At 42.2% G+C, this 18,321-nt stretch overlaps 1 protein-coding gene across 1 annotated transcript in view; it reads left to right on the plus strand.

The window, feature by feature from the left end:
* The window catches only part of SLC45A4 (solute carrier family 45 member 4), a 560,586-nt gene that overhangs the window by 444,905 nt on the left and 97,360 nt on the right, over window positions 1-18,321 (plus strand). The window contains exons 4-5 of the mRNA XM_069621710.1: window positions 10,806-10,985; window positions 11,984-13,053. Coding sequence (XP_069477811.1) covers window positions 10,806-10,985; window positions 11,984-13,053 — 1,250 coding nt within the window. The remainder of the gene's footprint in view (window positions 1-10,805; window positions 10,986-11,983; window positions 13,054-18,321) is intronic.

The following is an 18,321-nucleotide window of genomic DNA, read 5'->3' on the forward strand; positions in this document are numbered from 1 at the left end:
CAAACGAAATATCAATCCCACTTCCCCCAGCAACACGAGAAAAACAAAATTGATTGGCAAGCTGTCAGAATGGTTTTAAAGTTATCTTAGAATGGACTGGGCAAAAATACTAAATATGTTTTAAATTGCTGAAATTGTTATAATTCTTATGGGAGCTGCTTTGGATAGTTGCACACAACCACTAGCAATGATTTAATACCGAGAAACAATTTGAAATCTGAAAATTGAAGTCGGGAGCACCCAAAAGCTGTTTTACACGTGTCAGAATTTCCCTAAACAAATTTGCCGCTAACTTTTCACTGCGCGATTATCGCGATAACGGGATAACCGTATGGATTTGGGATGCGGTTTTAGATGCGATTTAAAGCTGTGGATGTTGGCTACAAGCAGAAGTTGAAATTTTGGAACTGAGGAAGTTATGGACGTTTTAGTGGAGGTCATTTTCTTCCAGATAGGAGCAAGAATGGAAAACAGGAATGCACTTTTAAAATGACAAAAGGGATTTCTTACACTAGAGGATGACTATGAATAAAGGAATACCACACAGGAACACAGCCACTTCATCAGGGTGACTGCCTGCAGAGGAGCTCACCTTCTTCAGATGAAAAATTATCAGCACAAATATAGTTTTAACAATACTAGTACAGGAGGAAGATAGAATGGTTTGGATGGAGAGTTCAGACAGTTCAAAAATATTTTTAACACAGGTTTTGGATACAAGATGGGATGGGTTTAAGATAGGGATTGACTATGGACAGTACATATGCTAGTGACACAGTTCTTTCTATAGATAATCACTAGATATGTTTTTCACCGGAACCGTCAGGATTCTGGTCAGGGAACTGAATCTGGTTTTAAGACGGACTGCTGGGCACATCGGATTGGGCAGCGTCAAGGCGCTCTGGTCACCGCACAGTACCGGACTGGATTGGAGCTGCAATGGCACTCTGGTCACGGCACAGGATTGGATTGGATCTGCCCTTCTTGGTTATGATGGAAATTATCAGCAGGCAAGCAGTACAGCGCAGCCCGGCTGTCTTTCGGACCCCTTGTGGGATTTTGGTTCTGGAGTTTGAGTCCTAGCTGAAACTGGTTCAGCTATGCAATGGGTCTTTCTGCTTTGCCAAGTTTCTGGAGTCTGGAGCAAGGAAGATGTAAAGTTCTACAGCAGGGTGCTCCGCCAGCGTCTGGATAGTGAGTGAATCTGTCTGTCCTTATCTGCCCTCTGCTGTCTCTGTGTATGCTATGATAAAGGGGGTGTGTGTGCTGGTTTAGCCTAAGCTCACCCCTTTGACGGGCAATTGGTCAGAGTCTCCTCTCTGCCGTGATAGGAGGAGATAAACAGTGTGTCACCTTTATAGTGTGGGTTTATGAGGCTTAGAGTCCACCCCTAGCCTCTTGAACACAAAATCTACTTTAGACACAAGACATATTTACACGTGAGTAACCTCTATAACAATCACATATACAGATTACATATTTTGTGTAGCAGCTACTCCTCAAAACACCGTCCCTGTGGGATCTTGTGTCTGATTTTCATTGAATTTCGCCCTTTTCAACAGGAACACAATGTCCAATTTAGCAGCAAATTTCTTTAAGTGTGCGCATATAACATGGGCATATGTGTATAAAGTTTCATACTTCTAGCAGAAATACATTTGGTGTAAAATCACATTTTGACAATGTTAAGTGGTAAGTTATTCTTTAAACAAAATGTTCCTTGTGAATGTTCAGCCACAGATCGCTGTTCGGGTCTGCCTCTTTTTGTCTCCCTTCAGTTCAGAAGCATTCTCTTGGCAGAGGCCATTTTACAACTGTCCTCGCACCTAGCATTTCCTGCTTTGCAGTTTGCCATGGTTTCCTTCCCCATGCAGACCAGGTTCTTCCCAAACCCTATTATTATCGCTTTGGTGTGATTTCCTGGTGGAAGGAGAAGTCTTGCCTCTGTGAGGAAAGCTGTTATTCCAGTTTGGTAGCTTTAGCCAGCTTACTTTAATTGTTACTTCTGTTGAATTTTCCCTTAGCATAAAACAAACTTGTGGGATCAAATAACAAATAAATACTTATTCAAGATTTTAAACCATGGAATCAAAACAATTACAAGATGGGTTACTCTCAACAACAGGCCTCTTAGATTGCAAACATTTGATTTCAGTTTATACATGTTTAAAGTTTAATCAGGCAGGCTACTGACAGTTGTCATTCAGGCGGCCCATGGTACTGCACCCAGATTTTGACAGATTCACAGACGGGCCACTTTTTCTGTGGAAATCCCTTGATGCTTTCAGCTTTTCAGGACATTATAAGTTCACAAGGACTTCTTTCACTAAGTGAATTGTAGCACCCACCAAGAATTTTGGATGTTTGAGGGTGTTTCGTACCGGCATTCTACAGTTTCATGCTCCATTTTCACATGTTGTGGAGCCCAGTGACATGTTTCAGGAGTGAGATCTCTGTTCCACCAACTGACAACATGCATGGCAAATTGGGCAGCCATCTTTTTGTGCTTTGCAAAGGGCGATTTTCAGAGGTTTTGGTGCGCATAAGGGTTTTGCGGCCATTTTGCTATTTTTGGTACCATAAGAACACAGTGATGCCACATGGCAGACCAAAAGTGGGTCAAAACATCCCACATCTTCATCCTCGTTTCTCTGGAGAGCCGTAGGGGGCTTGTATGTCTGGTGCTGGGAAGAGTTGGTTACATGTCTGACATGTGATGGTCTCTGACCTGGTCCTCGGCCCTTTTAAGGACACTCCGGTTATGCAATCTTCCAACATTCTCTAGGCCTGTGCACATCTTTCTCCTTTCTCTATAGGTTGTTCTCTACATGGGGTGTGCAGGCACAGCACAATAATTAATCTGGAGACTCCTTTAAGAGTAGGGCAGGTAGCTTTCTGTAGGGAATGAAAATGGGGAGAACATGTTATAATTATACATGCGTTCGGGTCTGGACCTTTAAATAGACATTAGAAATGGTTCTGTGAACAGATTTTCAAAGGACAGTGCAGGTACGTTCTCCTATGTGTATATATAAAGATGGCACAGGAACCTCTGGTCAGGGAATAATTTGACATAGTTCAGGTACTTTTCTACTAAGAGCATATAAAGAAGGCACAGGAACCTCTATGCGGGGAATAAGCCGAGACAGGGGTCAGTGTCATTCTATAAGGCTATTAGCACATGGTGGTAGTAGCAATATATGTTTTGGAGTTTTGGTGGTGAAGTAAAAAATGCTACTTTAAGAGTGAGAAAAGTAAAAGACAAACTGAGTCAGTAATTTACACGTGGTTTAATTTTGTAGTATTTAAATAGCATGTTTGCCTTCATAAGTAAAGCATAAGTAAAGCATTTTAGTTGCAAGTTGGAACAAGTTTGACATGAGCATGCACTAGCTGTCATGTAAAAGTAAACAATGATTCTATAAAAAAAAAAGTGGAAGCATTTTCCAATGTTTTAGCTTTCTCTCATGTGTTAAATACCAAGCCTGGAAACTGCATTGTAGTTTCCCTGTCTGCTTCAAGACAAAATGTTCAGAATGCTGTCAACACCAGTACCTTGACTTGACAGTGAACATTCTGATTGGCTGAGAGGAGGTCAATAACGATGCTAATTTGACATAATTCAGGTAGTTTTCTATTAGTAATATATGAAGATGGTGCAGGTACCTCCTATGCTGGGAATATTTTGACATAGTTCAGGTACTTTTCTCCCATGAATATAAAAAGATAGTACAGGAACCTCTCTGCTCATGGAATAATTTGACATACTTAGAATATATAAAGATGTTACAGGTACCTCCTATACAGGGAATAATTTGACACAGTACAGGTACTTTTATACTAGGAATATATAAAGATGGTACAGGTACCTCTATAGAGGGAATAATGCTGACATACTTCAGGTACTTTTCTACTAGAAATATTTAAAGATGGTACAGGTACCTCTATACAGGGAACAATTTGACACAGTACAGGCACTTTTGTACTAGGAATATATCATCATGTTACTGGTACCTCCTATACATAGAATAATTTGACACAGTACAGGTAGTTTTCTACTAGGAATATATACAAATGTTACAGGTGCCTCTACACAGGGAACAATTTGACACAGTACAGGTACTTTTGTACTAGGAATATATCATAATGTTACTGGTACCTCCTATACATAAAATAATTTGGCACAGTACAGGTAGTTTTCTACTAGGAATATATATAAATGTTACAGGTGCCTCTATACAGGGAATAATTTGACATTGTACAGGTACAATTCCAAGCGTACTTTAAAACTGGTCCATATGGGCTGATTGGAGTAGACCTTGATAAATTGATAGCCCACTCCTACCCTGTAGGGAAATTTAGCCATCAACATATGCATACTAGCTAATGTCTTGCAAACATTTTGTAGTTGAGGCTCCCCCATATAGCGCACCGTTTTCCACCTCTACAAGGTGTAGGGTACTTGCACAAGTTCAGTGGCTCTGGACTTTGGGTCCTGGACCTATGTGAATTGTTGAGAGTCGCCAGTGCGGGCAATATTTATATTGCACAAGAGTGTAGATGACAAAATACGCCTCGAATGTAAATCTGAACATTACTTGCACATACATGTTTTTATTAGATCTGCCCCTACTCTCAGTATTGCTGCATGATACTCCGTACCAATGAGTAGTTTTTTTTCTTCTCTTTTCTCAACCCTTTCCCCATGAGTATTGTCCAATGCTCTCTGCTAGATAGCAGAGTCAGCATTTCTAAAATGCTCCCTGTGGCCCTGTATAGGGAGGACAATGGTCCTGCCAGAGCAATCCCGTTGGGCTTTGAGATAAACGGAGCCAATACTTGGCATGGGAAAACGGCAGGAACCTGTTCACAGGGAACGATTTCCTGTTGTGACCCTTTTTCCTTTTAACGCATATCTCACAATGCATCCTGTTTCCAGCATTATTCCCAAAATTATCTCCTCGCCTATTTTTTTCTTGATCTTTTCTAAGAGACGGTGTCGAAAAGGCTAGAACCTGGTAAACGTTTTCTCAACCGAAAACAAGTCTGTTGTGGGAAGTTTCTTTCTATTCGTGCACAGGCTCTTCTCGGGCCAGATACTGAGGATGGTCGCGTTCTGTGAGAGCATGAAACACGCGCTGCTCCCACAATGGGGCCGGAGGGGCGGGAAGGGGCAGCTGCGGTGGGAGGCCATTTACAGTGCAGTAGATTCCTGGGCAGGCATTTGCAAAGTGTTCACCGTGTTGAGAAAAGCATCTTTGGGGGACTGGAGAAACACGTTTCTTGCTTCACCAGATGGCGCGTGTGTTGTCTGTCCTCAGTGCCCTTGGCAATCTGTTTTGTCTGCCCACTTGCATTCCTGATGGTGGAAGTTCTGTGCGAGAATTGAAATCCATGAATTGTTTTGTATTTTCAGATGTGCAGTGATTACCTTTGCTCGGTCACCTTAGGCCTTCTAAATAGTGATGTGGGAGGAAGGAACATGCTAGGATGCCTGAGCTTATCCATGTTCCAACAACGGAGCATCTGTCCGGGGAAAGAGTTTGAGCACGCAAACACTATGCTATTCTATATACTTTGTTTACAGAATCATGGACTAGCACATTGCCCACTGTTTCCTCATAAACTAAACGAAACAACTTGTTTTGTGTTGAGCGAACAATATACACAGTACTCAGTACAGCAGCTTAAAAACCCATCGAAGAATGGTGTGCTGCCTTTCACAAATGAAAGAACTTGCACACTATTGCGATTTTACCTTTTTAGTTTTATTTTTGTCCAATGGATAAAAACCTATCTATGAGCGAGCATTGTTCCTTATATTATTTTTGTTTTCCTGGAGAAAAAGGCTTCAATTTGGGCTCATTTGCATACCCACAATGCCATGCTGATGTGGCTCAGAGCTGGAGATTCCAGTGATGGCCACTAGGTGACATTGTGGAATGTGTGAATTGGCTCAAATGAACTAGCCTACTTTCACATTTCAGGTGAAAGGGTTTTTCTAAGCCTCTTGAAACCCACCATAACTTTATTGGTGTTTTGTATACATGCGCCAGTTCTCCAACCCCAAGGCTGTTGAGACTATACTGATGATCCCTAAAAAGGGGAGAAACCAGGTATTCTGTTGTTTTGACAGCCTTCCAAAATGTCTGTATTGGTTTATTAAGCTATGTATAAAATAGCACTGCAGCTCTAAGACAATTTCCTGAAAAAAGGGCTTGCATTTGGGCTTATTTGCAAACCCGCAATGCCATGCTGATGTGGCTCAGAACTGGTGGTGAACTTCCAGCTATGGCTACTAGGTGGTATTGTGGAATGTGTGACTATCTCAAATGGACTACCATATATAATGATGTGTACTCTTGTGTCTAAAACTCTCCCACAACTAAGATGCCCAGGTGGTTATTTAAACATGGTACAGAGTCCTTTTTCCCAAAGAGTTGCCTCAAATTGTGCCAGAGGTTTAAACACTCCATCCTACTCTGCTGCAGCACCCGAGAAACACAGCCTTTAGGTACATTCAAAGCGTTCATCAAATATTATGCACAGCCCCTTTCAAGAGCTTGTAGTTTAAATCTAGCCTGAGGGTCTAATTTTTAAGGGCCACACTCCCACGTAGACGTTTGGGTCCCCTGTACCTAACCCTTCAAGTGTGGTTTTCCTCAGGTTGATCCATCATTCATGTTTTTTTACGCATTTGCAGTCCCGCAGTGCCTGTGCCGGGCTGGTAGGCCCAAGCTTCAGAGTGCTATAGATTAAACCTCCCCTGTGACAGTTCATTTTGACTTCCTCCATGGATATGTGTATCCCGTGCGGATGATAGATTGATAGACAAAGGAGTCTAGGCCTGAGAGGTGACCTATTTTAGATTACTTTTTCTACTTCAAATTTCCTTTGAAATATCCTCTTGGTGGATGAGAATTGTTACCCTGAAGAAATGTGCAACAGTTCAACCATTGAGCCCCTCATCATCTTGAAGGGATTAAGTACATGATCCTGCTCAAGGCCATCCTTAAGTAAGGTGACTGTTGCTTGGCTAAACTCTAAGATACCTACATTATGGCTGGCTGATCAGAACTTTTAGTTCTCGTTAAAGAGTGCAATACAGAGATTCATTTACAGCACGTTTACTCTTTATTTGCACCCATAGGGCCTCATATTGGATCATAGACCAATAGCAGCCTAGCTGGGAATTGTAACCGTAGTCATGGGCTAGGACAAATATTTAAAAAAGGGACACTGCTAATGCCATCTGATCGATGTTTATCACCTGGAATTTGTAATTTTGAAATTCAAGAAATCCAGTTTATTTCCATCCCAGTGAACACAGTTGCTCATGTTTTTGGCAGGTAGTAAGAAGGTGGGGTAGTGTCCCCCACCTGAACTCCCCTTATCCCCCAATCCCCCCCTCACTCCCCGGCAGTAGTGGGTAAAATAAGGAAATAGATCTAGGAGATTTTGGGGAACCGTAGCTTGGCAAGTCCTACCATCAACAGTGAGATTGCCATCTTCTATCCAGGACATCTTACTTGATCCACTCCATTGCAGAGCTCTGTGTAGTGGTGGATAGTCCTTCTCCTTTGAATGGGACTTCAGCATTGAAAGGCGATTCAGCTGTCTGAGGAGGCATAGGAGGAAGTCCGATGGTCCAAACTTATCCAGGCGTCAAAGGGAGGGTGATCATTCTGGTAGAGGCAGTGGCCATTAAGCTCAGCAGCCTTGTTCCGTGTGGTATGGTAGTGATTGTGAGGGTTGTAGTCCCTAGAGGAGAGAGTCACTAGCATAAACTGTTTGGCGTCACAGACCATCTCATAATGAGTCAGATAGTACAGTGCATAGGTCCCCAGGGTGAATCGCGGTTGGAAGAACTGGTGGATCTGACCGTTGTTTCCATTGCTGCCTGAATGATCACGTGACCAGGTAGCTAACATGGTGGTCCTTTCAAATATTTTGACTGACTAGCATTCAAGTTATTTCAGATATTCCAGCAACTGGATGCTACAGTGTTATCTTCTCCTTGATCCAGGACATTTCATGCTGGAATTGGGGCATGAGAGAACAAGTGAGAGTAGTGACCCTTTAGTGGATATCTCTTGCATGAGATGCATCATTTCTGGAAATGTTACTACTAGATGATCCCTTTCTCTTGCCCTCCTTCCTGATAGAATTGAAGGGAATGGCAGCCTTGGACCTGTGGACTCTGAGACGTTCTGAGGACATTCCAACCATGCTGTCAAGACTTTCCTGTCAGGCAGAGATGCTCATTTGGGTCTGTTAAGGCCTAGGAACAATAACAACAACAAATGGTCTATAATGCACTCCTATTTTATCGTATATAGTTAGTATCTGGAAAATAATATGGATTCAATCAAATATAGATAAGTTCTGGTGCAGGGGAGAAAACCCAGTCCTAGCACATGGACTATACTAATATGCAATACCAAGGAATACGTTCCCAAAAATGTGGGTACTCCTGTCCCTGCACACTATCAAGGGACAATAATCTGCCAAAATGTTACTTTATATATATATGAACATATACTGTGAAGAAATTTCAAAATTGTCAATAAGGTAAGTGTTGAAATGGTCATTGCTCAAGAATAAACATTTCACAACTATCTTTTATCTTCACGAATTCAGGTTTAATGGGAAACCCAACACATTTCAAGATGTAACTCTTCATCAGGGGTGCTCTACTGTGATGATTACTTCAAGATACTAGAAAGGAGCGCTAATGTATACACTTAACACCACTTTGTTGTGTCACATTTCAATTTTTTTGTTTGAAAATTTAAATCACTGTAAGCTTGTTAAGTCACCTTATAAATAAAAAGTCCAGAAATCTTCTGGTGATGTGATTGGTCTATAGACAATGTTCATTTATCTCCCCACCGGTGTGACCAAGGATCTAAAGAAAAATAAGGGCGAAGAGCCATGTAACTCATGTGTCAAATTAAGTGGGTCCCAAGCAAATCCATTATGAGGCTCACCTGTATCTCCTGATGGAGAATAACCAGGTAGATACGATGGTCAATGAATAATAGTAATCTCCCCCTAAAAGACATAAGTAGTACTATCTCAATTAGAGAGAGGTTCCTATAGCAGGTTAGGTTATAAAATCAAACTAGCCCATTTGCTATTGTTGCCAGGATCACTCACCAAAAAGTATTTGTGGAGCCTCACGTTTCAACCAACGTTTGCATTTAATTTTACTGCAGCGTTGTGGTGCCAAGATGGCTGTGGTCATTATAACCGTGCGTGTGACGTGATGATGTCACTGCGCACGTTGCCGCAAATGATATCACAGGTTTCATGTATCGTTATATTCACCCGTGTAGGTGACTTCCAAGGAATTGAAATGCCATGTGGTGTATCAAAGGCTATCCATGCGGGAACTATGGTTGTACGCTAACTGGGAACCATGTGTATGGTTAATCACTCAAAATATATTGACCTTGAATAGGATCCACATCATAGCCATCTGGTTATTTTCCATCAGGAGATACAGGTGAGCCTCATACTGGATTTTCGTTACTATATACATTGCACAGTAATTTTTATGGTTCACATTGGCGAATATAAGAATACCCATCCTTTTTCGATTTGTAGATGCACTTGTTTTTGTACTCTGAGGAACTTACCACGAGGAAGCATATTTCATTTGACTTCTCATCCCAATAGCCCATTATGGTAAGAAACCAGTCAGTAGCATAGTAATGATTAATATGATAATCTAGGTGCAGAGATTGTGATTTAGGAGACATTATTCACCTTTTCACAGATTTGGGCATTGTCAAAAGAATGAGGTGGCATGGATTGCAGCAATTTACAGCGCAGGTTTGGAGAGTAATATTTTTGCATAAGACACAGTATCCCTCCCTTTTTTACTTGTTTTACTCTGTTTAAGGGCACAAGTCCCCACTTTGGTTGGGACCCACTTAATTTAACAAATGAGTTACATGTCTCCAAGATTTCTGCACTATGTATTTCTAAGGTGACTTAAGTTTACAGTGATTTACATTTTCGAACATTAAAAAATGGAAATGTTACATAACCAAGTGTTAAGTGTATTCATGGGCACTCTTTATTAAGTTGCAGTCATCTTCACAGTGAAGCATCCCTGGTGAAAAGATCTTGAAACGCGTTGGGTGTGTCATCAAACCCGATTACCCCCACCCCGTATATATTTATTTTTCGGTATTTTATCGCTTAAATTTAATTTGGTATTTTTCTTTCGGTAACATCACAGGACACCGTTTGGTTTCATGCTGTATTATGTCTTGGTATCCCTTATTTTCATGTTACTAAGTAAGGATTGGTTGTACCTGCCACTACATGGCTTTCTTTAGAACACAAACAGCGTATTCTATTTTTAAGTGCACATATCTGGCATTAAAGGTCAGCAGTTTGGCATCAGCTATTACATGAATACGTGCAATGAAATCAACAAGTGGTTTATCGCTTGTTATGAGATGCAGTTGCACTGAAAGGAACATTCTTTCCTTTCTAATCCTCGTAGGGTTTGCTTGAGATTTTCTCTCTTAACACTTACGAGGCTGAAGGTCACTGGTTTGTAAAGCTTTTTCCTACCCATGGGTATTTTGTATGCCATTTCTGGGCACGTCTTTCATTGGACAAGTTCCAGAGTTGACCCATCACTCTTATGTATTCACAATAGTAGAATATCTGGCAGATGGTGAGAGCAATTGTCATTTTAGTTGTAAAAGTCAGTGTAAATCATGCACCAATGTGTATGTTTAATGATGCTTTTCAATGCCAAAAATCGTTTGAACTTTGTTTTCCAGGTCTAGCCATTGGAGATGTCCCTGATAAGCAGCCAATCGGCATAGTCCTGACAGTGCTTGGCGTGGTGGTTTTGGATTTCAGCGCTGATGCAACAGAAGGACCGATCCGGGCTTACCTACTGGATGTGGCTGACAATGAGGAGCAAGATATGGCACTTAATATACACGCCTTCTCAGCAGGTAGGCAAACAGCCCTTGCTGAAGAATGAGTTTACCTTAACCATGATGGTGTGTAGCATTGTTGAACCGTTTGTGGCTGTGATGTTTGATAAGTGCTTCAGAATATGGCTTGAAATGCAGACTGTAGGCCTCATTCACAAAAAAGAATTTTTGCTACAAAAAAGTTGTGCAAATTACCAAAAGGGCGCCTGAAAACGCACATTGCACACTTCCCACATGCAGCATTTCAAAGACATGTACCTCTACAAGACATTTGTAAAGCGGAATCTTGGGCAACCACACATTTATTCCATAGACACTATCCCTTGGATTACAGTTCGAGAAACGATGCAGCTTTCAGACAAGCCATCTTGTGTAACCCCAACCGCCCCCAATGTTTAGGGTGCTTTAGAATCTCCCTAGAGTATTGAGGAAAGGGGATGAGACATAAGAGTATGTAAAAGCTACTCACCATAGTGGCACGGGTACTCTTAATCCATAGTCCCCTTTCCCCCATATTCCCTCCTACTATCCCAGCTAATAAGCTATAAATTGAAAAAAGGGCCGATGGATGGACAGTCGGGCGGGCCATGCAGAAGTGTTACTTAGTGCGGCATGCCAAAAGGCATGCTCGCATTGAAAAAGTTATATCATGCTGCTTAGCAACACGCTCCTGCCCTGTCCCCCGTTCTGTGGAACAACCCAAGAGTACGGAGGAAAGGGGATTATGTAATAAGACTACCAGTGTCGCTACAGTGAGTAACCTTTCAGTCAGTAAATTCCCTAGACAACATATGATCAGTTTTCTTGTAATAAAAACAAATGTCTAATCACCAGGTTGTATTATTAGCACATTTAGGGCCCGATTCACAGAACGTTTTCAAATGGGATTGTGCCATCAGACCCTTAGTATATTTGAGATCCAGAAACATTATGCATATATAGTAAACCATGTACTGCCTTCAAGGGAAAAACTTTGTAATGTCCAAAATATTTTAAGACCTATTTTCTTTTCTCAGGCCTTGGAGGAGCAATTGGATATATGCTTGGTGGACTGGATTGGACTCAAACCTTCCTTGGCAGTATGTTTAAGTCTCAAGAACAAGTCCTTTTCTTCTTTGCAGCCATCATTTTCTCTATCTCTGTCGCCCTTCACCTTTTTAGCATTGAGGAAGAACAGTATAACCCCCAACAAGACAGAATTGATGATGAAGCAGACACGCTTTCCAGTGTAAAGTACAACGGTAGCCTGGCACCCATGTCTCGACTCAATGTTATAAATGAGGAAGAGCCCTACTCATTGTTTCCAGATGATGTGCAGTCCGAGAACGACCTTAATCTGGATTTTCTGGAGGTGGGCATTGTAAGGAGCAAAAGTGACTCTGTCCTTCACATGCCTGATGCTACATTAGATTTTGAATCCGATCTGCATTTTCTAAATGAAATTGAGCCCTCCATTTTTCAGGACACTTCATACCCAAACACTCCACGCAGCACCAGTCAGGAACTTCTCAAGTCCAAATTCAACCGCTTGTCTTCATTCCTCAGGGAAAATGAAAGAGAAGAGGAGATGTTGCTTGATAATCACACGAATGAAAGAATAGCTCCCAACGGCAATAGCTCAGTACCAAAAGATTCCATCAATGGACAAACTGAAATAGGCATGAAGCAATCAACTACTTGTAACTCGATGCGCAGGAGGAGAACCATGTTCTACCGGCAACCTTCATATACCTTTTCGTACTATGGGAAAATAGGCTCTCGCCGTTATCGTTATCGGCGGGCAAATGCCATCCTCTTGATTAAGTCTTCCCGCAGTATGAACGATATATATGATATGCAAAAGAGACAGCGACAGAGGCAACGACACAGGAATCCGAGTGGTACCACCAACTCTAGTGGGGACACAGAGAGTGAAGAAGGAGAAACCGAAACCACTGTGAAACTTCTGTGGCTCTCAATGCTGAAAATGCCAAAGGAGTTGTTGAGGCTGTGTGTTTGCCATCTCCTGACCTGGTTTTCAATTATTGCAGAAGCTGTGTTCTATACTGACTTCATGGGACAGGTCATCTTTGAAGGAGACCCAAAGGTGAGTGGTAGCCAGCAAAGCTGGAGCAGAGGTACCTTTCTTTATTACATATGTTAAGATGTGCCACTTTGGGTCCCTTCCAGATAAGACGTTTTCTCATTTGGGCATGAGGACTGTAAACCGAAAGTGAGCAATCCTGTTTGCAGAAATGAGCATGAGAGTAAATGTAAACTTTTTATCTTTTTAATTGAAGGTTAATCCACATTACCAACACACTTACACATTACATTGAGACTAAACTCTAGAAACGAAAATCAGGAAACGGCTCTTCTTTTTCTGTGCATAAGCGTGCTGTAACACCACCCTGGTCGCCATCTGAACCACTCCAATGCTCCCACAGTTCAGATGGGACCTCAAGAACCTGCTCTTCTGGGAAAACCTAGGAATCGCTTAGGACCTGCTGCTCCTAGCAAGTCATCATTCATATGTACATATATATTTCATAGGAAACCCAAACATTGAATTGCCAACAATATTTGACTTGCATGACGAATTTGGCTGATATTTTTCAAACAAAACGTTTGTCAAGGCCCACCCTCCTGCCCCCTTCCTCCCTTCCTCAGACTCGAAGGCTTGTGGAAGGTTTATTAAAAAATTAAAAAGTTATTAAGAAAGCAAAAAAAATGCTGTTTTCGGGCTACACCCATTCATTTCACCATAGGAAAAAAGTCAGCGCAGCGCACAGCAGAAAATGCTGGACGCAATTGGACCAATGAAACAACTTGGGCACTAAGCATTTACTCAATTTCTGGGAGGGGTCTGGGATTATTCCATCCAGTAGTTGTTCAAATATTTGACGGAGAAGGGTATAACTCCTTCTCCCACAATTATAGCTATATCTCCCACGGTGCTTTGCAGCAGAGAGGATTTTCAGAAATGAAAAATCCATTTTTTTCTTTTTGTTCTATGTGAGAGATAACTGGAGTTATTATGGGTATAACTGGGGTTGGCCGAAATCGAAAAGTGGAAACAATTTGCCATTTGGGGTAGGAAAAAGGATGAAATAGCATCAGGCTAGAGGTACGATGGGGAAAGGGGACACCATGTGAAATTGTGGAGTTTGGGGCTGCAGGGAGCTAAGGATCTAGTTCAGAGCTCAAACATTTTCACATAACTGGCGTTATATCAGCAATACCGGGGTTATAGTAGAAAATGTAATCGGGAATGAAAGTGTGTCACATGAATAACCAGGGTTATTGTACAATAACCTTGTTATTTTATGGGTAATCAGTGTTATTTTACAGATAACCGGGGTTGTTTGTAGTACATTACTAGTATCAGGGTTATACTAACCGTCGTTATCGCAAAACTTTTTTTTTTTAAAAGAAGTTAAAAAAAATGAGATTGATACAAAAGAGGTGAAACGTTGCAGCTACTGTGAGGTGGGGGTAATTGGTGTGGCCGAAGGCTGTGGCTACTGGGTTACTTTAAGGAACCAAATGGTGCAATATGGGAAGTGCCCACAGTTAGTGGGCCCCAATGAAACCTATTGGGGGCAACAGGTCAAGGGACCAGAGAAAAAGATAGTGGCCAGGGAGGCAAGATAAGGGGCAGGGAGATTTATAAGGAGCGCAGAATAAAAATCAGTACAAGAGAAAATGAGGAATATGATGAGAAGTTTGGTATCCTGAAATGATAGAAATAGAGGAGCACAGTGAATATTAAAAAGGAATAACCAACAGATGTAGGCAATATTAGGAGTATGTCATGAGAATGATAGAGAAGAGTCAAAATATTTCAGGCTAGAAAGGAAAAGGGGAGCGAATTGGGAGGAACAAAATGTAGGTTGAGGCAAAGGAGTAGGAAGAGTAGTAGCAGTAAAAAATAGCACTACAGTTTTTGTTGAGGTGAAGGAAGTGGGAAAACATTTAGTGTTGGGCGGCACAAAGACACTTAGAAACATTGGTGTTAATAGTATCAGTAAAGGAGGAAGAGGACAAAAAGCCTAGGAGTGACAAGAGGATTCATGTAGAGGGAACACAGGGCAATCCTCGAGGGAATGTGCAGAGGAGACGACCAGAGTGGAGAAATGTCCATCTCAAGAAACAGAATACGTTGGATCAGAAAGATAGGAATAACTCACTAAAGGACTGAGCCAGATACTCCATGTGCAGTAAGTTAGGGATTAATCGTGCAATGATCAACATTTTCTAATGCCGTGGACAGATCAAGGACGATCACAATGTAGGATAATTTAGTGTGATAGGCGGAGGCACTGGAGATGTGGAGAAGAGCAGTCTTAGTAGAGTGAGAAGGGTGAAAGTCAGATTGTAGGGGAGTGAGTGAGTGTAGATTGAGAAAGGAAGAGACATATGAGTAGGCAGCACACTCCAATTGTTTAGAAAGAAAAGAAGAGGAATAGGGCAGGAATTCCTGGCGGCTGTAGGGTCAAGGAAAGATTTATTGGGTATGGGAATAAACATGCTAAGACATGTGAGATGGGGAGAAATTAAGGCAAGATTGAAGGATAAGGGAATTTGAAAGGGGTTCAAGAGGAGAAGCTATAGGGTGAGCTTGGGTTAGAAGAGGCAGTTTCAGAATCATTACGTAAGAAGGAGGATAATAGTGAAGGGGGCACATGAGAAGGATCAGTAGGGGATATGGGGTAGAAGTGGAGGAAGAACTTATAAGGGAATCATTAGAAATGAAATACTTAGCAAAGTCAGAAGAGGAGAGATGCAAGGACCAAGACAGGTCAAGAAGACTCAAAGAAGGAATATTGTTAAGGGTTTGGAAAAGACGAGAGTGAAGTGAAAGAGAAATTGTAACATCAGAGAAGTTCAATTTCTTGGCAGTGTTAAAAGTGAACAGAAATAAAATGGTAAGATCAAGGGCGGGTTGGGATTTCTCTCAGGTCCGTTCGGCTTTGCAAAGTGAGATTTGAAGGTAAATGAGAGTAGGGGATAGCCAGGGTTGTGGAGGTCTGTGAAATGAAGATAATGGACGGGAAGGGAGAATGGAGTCAAGCATGGAACGAAGGGAGGTATGAAGGATAGAGATTTCATCCTCCAAGATCATGCTCAGCAACCCTGACTTTACTTTAGAATTGGAGTAGCAGCCCAGAGAGATGGGTTGTGTGGGCAGAGTGCATTTGGAGGAGCTAGTATTTCTGACATTTGCAGCCAATATCATCCTTGTATTTTTGTGTTCCGGAGCTCCTGACTTCAATAGCACAGTGCCAAGAATCTGAAGTAATCCCAGGAGTAGAGTGGTCTCTTTGAGCTCCAGGTGATCAGGTAGACTTCTTGCAGCTCCCAAAGCTCTCAGGGTAAGGAACCCCAATCCTGCATATCAGCTGTGGTATCCGTCCGGCTATGTTCTTATAACCAGGCCACTTCTACTATTTGACACATCCTCTCCCACTTCCTGTACCATCATCTTCACACTATTTTGATAACCTGTTATGTTCACCCATCCCACTGCCCACCTGTGGATCTCCTTCCCTTACTCCTGCACTACACCTGTCCTTTTCTGACATCCCACATCTCAGTGGCAGTCTTGTTCTTCTTCACCTATGAGATCATTCCCTCTCTCACATCTCACTCTTTCCCTCGCTCGCTCACTGCTATTCTTATCACATTATCCATTAAACCGGTCCTCCTATTTGTGTTTCATACTCATTGTCTCTGGAGGATAGCTCAGGGGCAACATGCTCGCCTTGGAAGCAAGACGACACAGAGCACCACGGGTTTGATCCCAGAGTCCGCGCTTAGAAACCTCTGGGTATTAAGCGCGTTATAAATAACCGATCATATTATCCTCTCTCCTTGACAGTCACCCCCATGCTTGTTCTGTATTTTTTGACTAATCTATTTTTTCATTTCTTGTCTTCATTTCTCTTTCCTCCTTTCTCATTCTTTCTCTTTCCCTCACTCTGTTTCTTCCTCTATATATGTATTTTTATTTCTCACATGGCATTTCTACATTGCACTGTCTAGTGGGGTTAGTGGAGGGACCTAATTGGGGAACTTTATTTGATGTGGGGGGACAGAGATATCATTGACTGAGATACAGAGCTGGTGTTTTCCTCAAATACTCCTTCATGATGTGCCTGTACATAACTGTATATGACTGAATGTCTGATGCTGTGCTTATGACACTATACTGATGGAGTAGCTGTGCTGGATGGAAATGGCTGCCTGTTTTGGGTGGGAGTAGTACTGTGGCTTTTAGTGTGACCGTGCATGATGCAGAGTCGTTCCTCCACTTTACTGCCTGGTTTGGGTGGAAGAATTGGAGGGCAGAAGAATGGCAAAGGTAATATACCTGATGGGCGATTCCATGGCCCTAATCCTGCTTGGGAATAGGTGACAAGAGTCAGTTCAGTAGTGGGATGTCTCTACTGTCAAAGTACTGCTTTCACTGTGTTGGGCCCACAGATACTACATGCTACCCCAGCAAGAGGCATGTGATTGAGGGCAGTCAGGTATGAACTGTGCTTGCAGGTGTGCTGCATTCTGAGCCCCATACTCTCTGAGCTGCAGTCACCAGTGATACTTGAATTTCCTTGAGCCCAAAGGCATTTGCTTGTCTCTGCCTACTGTAGCTCTAGTATTTCAGCTACATGCAAACAGTACAGCAACAGTTCATGTAACCATCTGCATGGCAAAGGATAGATGATGATTGTACTAAAGACATTTTGAGATCTGAAAATAGATGGCAGGGTTTGGCGGCGCTGGCTAGTGCGACTTGTGCGACTTTGCTGTGCTAAAGCCTCAGTAATACAGACCATGCTTTGTGTTAATTTAAAGCCATTTTAGACTGGAATACAATATGCAAGGGGAAAACTGCAGAACAAACCCAGCCCTCCATTTACTGTAAAAGTGGCCCATAGTTGACCAGACCTTGCAAAATACAGTGCCTTTTTGGCCTCTTGACAGACAAGAGAGAGGTTTAGCTTGCATGGAGTAACAAATTGTTTCATGTTCCGATTGCAGGGCCATATACATAGTCTCTGCTATCGGAGGCAGGAGGGAAGACTAACGTGTTGCTGAAAGCAATCTGCCGCTCCGTTTCTATACACAAGGCTATTGGATGAAGAGCGATTGTAATTGCCATAGCCCATCAAGAAAATCAAACACTGATGGGGGTGGCACATGACCAAAGCTGGTGGCTGTGGCTGGCTGGTGTGGAATGTTTATCTAAAGTGGCTGGGCCCATCAAGGAAAGAAATCACTGACTAACGATGGGTATAGAGTATTAATGTGCCCAGCTATTGAATCTAAGGGCTCTTGCCAGGCCATCAGTTAAGTGTTCCAAGAAGCGCTC

The sequence above is a fragment of the Ambystoma mexicanum genome, chromosome 5q, assembly GCF_040938575.1.
Source record: "Ambystoma mexicanum isolate Mex_15411 chromosome 5q, UKY_AmexF1_1, whole genome shotgun sequence".
Classification (NCBI taxonomy): Eukaryota; Metazoa; Chordata; class Amphibia; order Caudata; family Ambystomatidae; genus Ambystoma; species Ambystoma mexicanum.